General features: G+C 55.4%; 1 protein-coding gene across 1 annotated transcript; it reads left to right on the forward strand.

The window, feature by feature from the left end:
* Positions 1 to 1623: 1623 nt before the first annotated feature.
* Positions 1624 to 8984, forward strand: INHBB (inhibin subunit beta B). The gene is made up of 2 exons (XM_065413718.1): positions 1624 to 2023; positions 8209 to 8984. Exons 1-2 carry the CDS (start codon positions 1624 to 1626, stop codon positions 8982 to 8984), a joined length of 1176 nt encoding a protein of 391 aa, XP_065269790.1.
* Positions 8985 to 9559: the final 575 nt, after the last annotated feature.

Consider the following 9559-nt stretch of genomic DNA (forward strand, 5'->3'; position numbering starts at 1 on the left):
GGAGCGCTGCCTGTGTGACACCCCCCCCAGTGCTGCAGGGTCCCCGCGTGTCCGGCTCTTCTCCGTGTGTGTGTGTGTGTGGGGGGGGGGTAATTGCAGCAAACTGGCCATGGGGGGGGGGGGCATTGCTTTAAAGGCATATGGAAGGGGGGGGGTGTTAAGAACCGGCATAGCGAATATTTCCACATCAGGAAGTGGCTGCACTAGCCTAGGGGGCCGGAGGCTTAATCTGCTCACGAGCGAGGAGCCTATGGCGTCCCTGGTGTACGTTGAAAAGTCCCCACGTGGTTTTCACTCCTGTATAAAAGTTTCAGTAGAAAGTGGCACAATGTCGTGATTTTTCGGGGGGGGGGGGGTGAGCAGGCGGAGACCAGCGGCAGATAAGTGAGGAGCGAGCCGCTTCCCCCCAGCCCCAGCAAGCCTTTCCCCCACCCCCCGCAGGCTGCGGCTCGGAGCCGGACCGACAGGCGCGTTAAAAGCCATCCAGCCCCCGGGCCAGGCAGAGCGCGAGCGCACGCGGAGCCGGAGCGTAACCCCGCTGCGGGGGAGCCGCGCGGACCATGAAGACGCGGGAGAGGCGGCCGGACAGGCGAGCAGAGGCGCTGCTCTGAGCCCGTGGATTTGCTCGGCTCTCGTTTTGTTCCCCGGGGGCCCGAGGGAAGCGCAGCCTGGCAGGACGCTAGAGCCGAGCCGGGACCGACAGCAGGGCGGGAAGGGGTTGCATGTGTGGATCTGGTTTCCCACTCCCGTGAGCTGGCTGCAGGGGAGCTGCCCAGCGAGAGGACCGAGCGGAGCCGCCCTGCACCCAGCGCCCGTGGCGTGGCTTTGCCGGGCGGGGTGCGGGGCACCAGCCTGGTTTCCTTCCCGCCGGGTATCAGTTGGATTGCACGTAACCCGGCCGGGTCCCTCTCCCCGCTCAGCCCCGATGACGCCAGACTGAGAGCTCGCCCCCGGCTCGGCGGGACCTGGAGAACTGAGAGCCTCCGCCAAGGGACAGGCAGCCGCGCGGCTCGGCTCGCCCTGGGGATGTCCGCTGGGGAGTGAGCCGGCCGCAGGACTTGCTCCGCCTGCCCTGTGCTTGGAGCTCCGTCTGCTCCCCCGCCCCACGGGGGCGGCTGCTGTCCCCTACAGCCAGCCTCCCTCCTCCTCGGCCGGTGCCCCCTGCAACCTGCCTGCTGCTTCTACCCCTAACCGGGCTCCCCCGGCACCTCCTGTCCCCAGCGGGGCTCCCCCGGCACCTCCTGTCCCCAGCCTGCTGACCCCTAACCGGGCTCCCCCGGCACCTCCTGTCCCCAGCGGGGCTCCCCTGGCCCCTCCTGTCCCCAGCCTGCTCCGCCCAGACCGGGCTCTCCCTGCATCCCCTCTCCTCAGCCTGCTGCCCCTACTTTAGACCTTCGTGCCCCGCCTCTACGCTCCGCTGCCCCCCAATTTGGCTCTCGCCCCCCTAGTGGCGCTGCTACCCTTCCTCCCCCCCGCTTGGCTGCCCCCGCCCCCCTGCCCCGGGCGCTGCTGCCGGGGAGCGACCTGAGCGGAGCTGCCGGCGGCCGGGACTGAGCTGGGCTCCCTGCAGCGGATCGGGACGGCCCCCAGCTCTGCCCCCCGCGACAGCGCCCGCTGCCCGCCATGGACGGGGCGGCTTGGAGCGGGGTCCTGGCCGCGTTGGTGGCTTGCTGGTTGGCGGTGGGCGCCGGGAGTTCCCCGACGCCGCCACCCCCCGCGGGGGGCGCCCCCCAGGACACCTGCACGTCCTGCGGCTTCCGGCGGCCCGAGGAGCCGGGCAAGGTGGACGGGGATTTCCTGGAGGCGGTGAAGCGGCACATCCTGAGCCGGCTGCAGCTGCGGGACCGGCCCAACATCACCCACGCCGTGCCCAAGGCGGCCATGGTCACGGCGCTGCGCAAGCTGCACGCCGGCAGGGTGCGGGAGGACGGCCGGGTGGAGATCCCCAGCCTGGACGGGCAGGCGAGCGGCGGTCCCCCGCTGCACGAGCAAGTGTCCGAGATCATCAGCTTCGCCGAGACAGGTGGGCACCGCGTTCCCCCGACCCCTCCGCCTCACCCACCCGGCTGTCGGTCCGTCCCAGGCAAGACGTGCCCCCGAGTTACCCCCTTCCACCCCGTCCCCCAGCCATCCATCTCAGCCAACCCCCTGCATTACCCCTTTCCACCCGTCTGCCCTGTGCCAGCCACCCTGTCCCTCCGGCCATCCATCTCAGCCAACCCCCTGCATTACTCCCTTCCACCCGTCTATCCTGTGCCAGCCACCCCGTCCCCCAGCCATCCATCTCAGCCAACCCCTTGCATTACCCCTTACAGCCATCCACCCTGTGCCAGCCACCCCATCCCCCTGGCCATCCGTCTCAGCCACCCCGTCCCCCCAGCCATCCGTCCCAGCCACGCTGCCACATTACCCCCTTCCACCCATCCTCCCTGTGCCAGCCACCACGTCCCCTCAGCCATCCGACCCAGCCACTCCTCTGTGTTACCCCTTCCACCAATCTGCCCTGTGCCAGCTACCCCATCCCCCTGGCCATCTGTCCCAGCCCCTATGTGTCACCCCCTTCCACCTGTCCACCCTGTGCCAGCCACCTCATCCCACCCCCCGCAACCACTCCTCTGCATCACCTCCTTCCATTCGTCCGCCCCGTGCCGGCCACACAGTCCCACCCCCGGCCATCCATCCCAGCCACCTTTCTGCATCACCCCCTTCCATCCGTCCGCCCCATGCCAACCGCCCCATCCCACCCCCGGACATCTGTCCCAGCCACCCCGTCCCCCCAGCCATCCGTCCCAGCCCCTCTGCATCACTGCCTTCCAACTGTCCACCCTGTGCCAGCCACCCCGTCCCCCTGGCCATCTGTCCCAGCCACCTCTCCATGTCACCCCCTTCCATTCACTCTCCCCGTCCCAGCCACCCCTCCATGTCAACCCCCTTCCATCCGTCCACCTTGTCCCAGTCACCCCATCCCACCCCCTTTCCATTCATCTTCCCCATGCCATGAAGTCACCCCTCTGCCTCACCCCCTTCCAGACATCTTCTCCATCCCAGCCACCCCTGTGTCACCCCTTCCATCCATTCACCCTATGTCACCCACCCGTCCGTCGGTCCATCCCCCAGCCATCCGTTTCAGCCCTACCACCATGTCAACCCCCTTCCATTTGTCCGCAACATGCCAACCACCCCTTTGCATCAACCATCCATCCATCGGTCCACCCAGCCACCCCATCCCCCTGGCCATCCATCTCAGCCACCCCTCAGTGTCACCCCCTTCTGGCCATCCACCCCATGCCAGCCACCACTCCGCGTCAACTACCTGTCCAACCATCCATCCATCCATCTATCGATCCATCCCAGCCACCCCTCTGCTTCACCCATCTGTCCGTCCACCCCAGGCTAGCCACCCCTCTGCATCACCCACCCACCTGTCCATACATCCCAGCCACCCCTATGTGTCATCCACCTGTTTGTCCGTCCCACCTACCCACCTATCCCTCCAACCATCTCACGCCAGCCACCCCTCTGCGTCACCCACCCATCTGTCCATCCACCACATGCCAGTCACCATTCCGTGTCACCTACCATCCGTCCCACCCAGCCACTCCTCTGCCTTATCCATCCATTCATCTATCCATCCCATGCCAGCCACCCCTTCCACTTCACTCACCCATCCAATCATCCATCCACCCTATCCCAGCCACCCTTCTGCTTCACCCACCCATCTGTCCACCCCATGCCAGCCACCCCTCCATGTCACCTACCCATCCATCCCACCCAACCACCCTTCTGCTTCACCCAGCCACCCATCCTTCTGTTTGTCCATCTATCCATTCCAGACACCCCTCTGCTTCACACACTTGTCCAATGATCCATCCACTCCATGCCAGTCACCCCTCCACTTCACCCAACCATCCGTCCATCCACCCCAGGCCAGCCATCCCTGCTTCACCCACCCATCTGTCCATCTGCACCCAGCCACTCCTCTGCCTCACTGATCTGTCCATCCACACCATGCCAGCCAGCCCTCTGCCTCACCCATCCATCTGTCCATCCATCCCAGTCACCCCTCCGCTTCACCCGTCCATCCACCTCAGGCCAGCCACTCCTTTATTTCACCCATCTGTCCATCCACCCCTCTGCTTCATCTATCCATCCCATGACAGCCACTCCTGTGCTTCACCCATCTGTCCATCTATCCACCCATCCAAGGCCAGCCACCCTAAGCTTTGGCCATCCATGCATCCTCTTCTCTGCTTCACCCATCCATTTGTCCATCCCATCCCATCCCTCCCTCAGTTTCACCCATCTGTCCATCCATCCATTTCCCTTATGCCAGACACTCCTCTGCTTCATCCATCCATCCTATGGCAGATAACTCTGGGCTTCACCCATCCATCCATTTGTCCATCCACCCCCTGCTTCCCACATCCATCCATGCATCCACCCCATGGCAGCCACCCATCTGCTTCACCCCCCCACACACACACCCCTGTCCGTCCATGCATGCATCCATCCATCCACACCTCTGCTTCACCCATCCCTCCATCCATCCCATGCCTGCCACCCCTCTTCTTCACCCATTCATTCATCCCATGACAGCCACCCCTCTGCTTCACCCATCAGTCCATCCATACATCTGTCTGTCCACCCATCCCTCTTCATCCATCTATCCGCCCACCCCATGCCATCCATTCCTCTGCTACATCATTCCACCCACCCACCTTATGCCATCCACCTGCCCCATGCCATCCACCCTCTGCTACACCACACCATCTGCCCATCCCATGCCATCCACCCATCTGTTACAATATTCCATCTGCCCGCCCCATGCTATCCACCTCTCCGCTACATCATCACATCCACCTGCCCCATGCCATCCACCCCTCTGCCACACCATTGCATCCACCCCTGCCAAGTTCTATTCCATCCATCTATCTATCCTCTTTTCCTCTACTCACATGCCATTCAACCCCCTCTGCTACCTCCATTTCCCCACCTCCTCTTTTACAACCATTCCTCTACTCATGCCATCCAACCCCCTCTGCTATACCCAGCCACCCATCCATCACCTCTGCCTGACTGACAGATTCATCCATCAACCCATCCGTTTCCACTTGTCCTTCAACAATCTCTGCAACCCTCACTTATCCACTCCATCCATCTCTCTATACCCTCTAATTCCTCTGCTACACCAACCATCCATTCACCACATCCACTTTACCCATCTAACCACCATATCATCCACCCCCTTTGCTATACTCATCCATCCACCCACAACCTCCAGCCCCACTGCTATATCCATTCGCCTCCTCCCTCCATATGTCCTCTGCTCGCTCCATCCATCCATCCACCACTCACATGCCTTACAGCCCTGTCTGTTCCATCATCCCGTCTCTGTATGTCCTTCAGCCTCCTCTGTTGCATCCTTCCAGTGTACCCATTGATCCACTGTACACATTCACTGCACACATCCATCTGCCTACCCAGAGGCGGCTCTATGTATTTTGCCGCCCCAAGCATGGCAGTCAGGCAGCCTTTGGTGGCACGCCCGCGGGAGGTCCGCTGGTAACGCGGATTCGGCGGCATGCCTGCAGGAGGTCCGCCGGTTCCACGCCTTCGGCGTACCCGCCGCCGAATTGCCGCCGAAGCCGTGGGACCGGCGGACCTCCCGCAGACATGCCGCCGAAGGCAGCCTGACTGCCACCCTCACGGCGACCGGCAGGCCGCCCCCCGCAGCTTGCCGCCCCAGGCACGCGCTTGGTGCGCTGGTGCCTGGAGCTGCCCCTGTGCCTACCCACCCCATCTATCCATACTTCACCTGCACTCATGTTCTCTATCTGCCAGCCACCTAGCGCATTCATCCATCCACACACTTTATTGATCTATCCACTCACTCTTTCAGTCCATCTTTCCACTTAATCTATCCATCTTCTACTATGTTCCACCTTTTATGTACTATGTTTGTCCATCTGCTCTGGCTGTCATCCATCCATCCATCCATCCACATGTGCACTGTATCCATCCACCCACCCACAATACCTGTCCATCAACCATATCAGTCCTATTCATCCAGCCATTGCACCTGTTCATCCATCTGATCCATTCGCTGTATCTGTCTATCTAACCTGCAGTATCCATCCATCCATCCATTCATCCACTAGATCTATGCCCTTTACATATCCATCTACACTGTCAATCTACCATAGGTACATGCCTGTCTTCCTGCTGTATCCCTCAATCCCTCCAACAATCTGCTGTATCACTAAATTTATTTCTATCTGTCTGGGGTATCTGATTACCCACCCAACTACAAAATCTATTAGTATGTGTACTGCCCATCCATCTACTGCATCTACCCAACTACATATCAAAAGCATATACATTTACAGTATCTGTTGTGTATAAATGAAATAGATACGTGCTTGTCTGTTTATATTCACATAAATATTTATAAGTCTATATATTACTTATGAATATGTATCTCTTAGGTGCTCTTATGCCATATGTATTGATGTAATGATACTATGCTGTTGATTTCCTTTCACTGTGATCACAGTTTATAGAAAAGTTGTGTGTTGACATGTAATAGGATTTTTTTAGCATTGATTTTTATTGCAGTTTATTTTTTTTACCATTTTCTTAAAAGTCTAATGCTATGACATCACTGCTGGGGTTGCAGTTCTATTCAGTACTCAATTGACAATCACTTATTTTTGCAACACCTTCCAAATCTGTTTTATATAAAACATATATAGACACAGCAAAAATGATAAGGTACCAGAAACCTTATATGCACTGCCTGGGCCTAACAGACCTATTTTGAAGGGATCTGGGGTGACACACTAGACTCTGACTATACAAAACCCTCGAAAGATGTATAGGTGGACAAAAAGAACAAAGGTCCCTGGGCAACCGAAAGGGATAAAAATCGGTGTTTGGCAATATACAGAAAGAAATCAGATTGTAACAGATTAGAAATACCTGTTAATCCAATAATTTTAAATAGCAATCAGGAGAATGTAATTAGAACATGTGGGTTAAAGGCATGCTAAAAAGTCTAGACTGGACATTTATCAACTAAAGCATAGCTGTGTGATGCTTGTAGCACATAATTCCAGCAGATACAAGTAGTTCTGGTCAGGAGCGGCGCCAGGGTTTTCGGCGCCCTAGGCGGGGGACCTTCCGCGCTCCTGGTCGTCAGCGGCAATTCTGCGGCGGAGGGGGGGGTGTCCTTTCAAGCTCCCAGTCTTCGGGGCACTTCGGCGGCAGGTCCTGGAGCGAGTGAAGGACCCGCTGCAGAATTGCCGCCGAAGACCCGGAGCGCGGAAGGACCCCCCCGTCGCCGAATTGCTGCCAAGGGCGGCAAAATGCCGCCCCCCCAAATCCTGGCGCCCTAGGTGACCACCTAGGTCGCCTAAATGGAAGCGCCGGCCCTGGTTCTGTTACCTTTCATGCAGTGAACTCTTTTGGTTGCAAATAATGTATTAAAGCTAGACATTGGGTGGAATATCAGTGATGGTTTCACTCATTTAATTCTGACATTAAGAAATACATTAAGACCAGAAGGATATTACAATGACCACGGCTGCTTTATTTGACCTCTTTTTAGAATTTATGGGGGGGGGGGGGGAGGCAGAGATCAAAATCTGATGGCCCTGCTACTTCAGAAGAGTAGATCTAGATTAGTTTAACCCTTTGTACAAGTGGACATGCTTTTGAGAACACTTTCCCTGGTGTTTTGGATGCTATCTGTTAAGTAAGATTAGCATATGGGAAAATTTGTAACAAAATCCTTCATTAGTCACTGAAGCTTCACTGGTTGCTAAAAAGCCTTTCCTGTAAAAACCAAAAGGTATTTGAAAGCTGAACCTTTTCCTAAACTAGTTAGTAGATATTAAGGTACAAATGCTGTACTTTTCAGGGTACTCTGGTACCCTGCTTGAATCTCTCTGGCTCTAAAGAATTTGTGTTGCTTTCTGCAGATCTGACATATTCAGCTATAGCCAGGTTAGATTTTTGCTCTGGGAAGTCATTTTTTAATGTATTTCTCGTACAAATTCTGGACCTTTAATTCAGTGCATTATTCCTGGCTAATAAATTCTCCCAGCAGTTTTGATCAGTTATGTTCTAGCATTGTTTCTGAATCCAGAATTGCTCAAATAGTACATTTTGTTCTTGACTTAATGTTGCTGATCTCTCCTTCTCTTGCAGATGATCTGGCCTCATCTAGAGTCCGCCTCTATTTCTTCATCTCAAATGAAGGGAACCAGAACTTGTTTGTCGTTCAAGCCAGCCTGTGGCTTTACTTGAAGCTGCTTCCATATGTCTTAGAGAAAGGCAGCAGGCGAAAAGTAAGAGTCAAAGTCTATTTCCAAGACCTGGACGCTAGCAACAAGTGGAATGTGGTTGAAAAGAAAGTTGATCTCAAAAGAAGTGGTTGGCACACTTTTCCCATGACAGAGGCGATCCAGGCTCTGTTTGAGAAAGGAGAAAGGAGACTGAACCTGGATGTTCAATGTGAGGGCTGTGAAGAGTATTCAGTGCTGCCAATTTATGTGGACCCCGGGGAGGAATCCCACCGGCCTTTTTTAGTGGTGCAAGCCCGATTAGCTGATAACAAACACAGGATCCGGAAAAGAGGCCTGGAGTGTGATGGCAGGACCAATCTATGTTGCAGGCAACAGTTTTACATTGACTTTAGACTCATTGGGTGGAATGACTGGATCATAGCGCCATCAGGTTACTATGGGAATTACTGTGAAGGGAGCTGCCCAGCCTACCTGGCTGGAGTCCCAGGATCAGCTTCCTCTTTTCACACTGCGGTAGTGAATCAGTACCGCATGCGAGGGCTGAACCCAGGCACCGTGAACTCCTGTTGCATTCCAACCAAACTTAGCACCATGTCAATGCTGTACTTTGATGATGAATACAACATTGTGAAAAGGGACGTTCCCAATATGATTGTGGAAGAATGTGGTTGTGCTTGATTTAAGGTGTGTTTCCGGGGGGAGAAAGAGAACATTCTCATTCTAGATGGTATTGGAGGAAGTTTCACTGTGTATCCAGGCATCGGTGTTAAGTCACTGTGGGAAAGTCTGGCAAAAAAAAAAAAGTTTTACATCGGTGTCAGGACAGTGGCAATTTGTGGATCTTGGACATTTAAATATTCTACCACTTATAAACTAATGCTATGAAATACTTTACACACACACACACACACACACACACACACACACACACACACACACACACACACACACACACACACACACACACGATACAAGTAACAGGAAGTCAATCACCAGTGACAACATAACTAAAATGCCTGCCAGTACAAGTGAATGGCTAAGCAGCTGTTTCCCCACCTGCCTGGGAAGTCAGACTGAAATGAGCTCTATGTGCTCATACAAAAGAACACAAAAAAGAGAGAACATAATATATTCTTGCACGCAGGTGTCAAAATCACCAAACTTAAAAATGACCATCACCTCTTAGGTCCAAAGGGAAGCCGCAGTCCACCTGCCTATGCAGGTTTTAAAAATCTCCTAATATAAACACCACA

Source organism: Emys orbicularis, chromosome 11 (genome assembly GCF_028017835.1).
Source record: "Emys orbicularis isolate rEmyOrb1 chromosome 11, rEmyOrb1.hap1, whole genome shotgun sequence".
Taxonomy (NCBI): domain Eukaryota; kingdom Metazoa; phylum Chordata; order Testudines; family Emydidae; genus Emys; species Emys orbicularis.

Bases quoted from the DNA above. Each gene is read 5' to 3' on its own strand.
- INHBB (XM_065413718.1), top strand. From the start codon at position 1,624: ATGGACGGGGCGGCTTGGAGCGGGGTCCTGGCCGCGTTGGTGGCTTGC. The intron at 2,024-8,208 runs GTGGGCACCGCG...CTTCTCTTGCAG, and splicing joins CATCAGCTTCGCCGAGACAG to ATGATCTGGCCTCATCTAGA.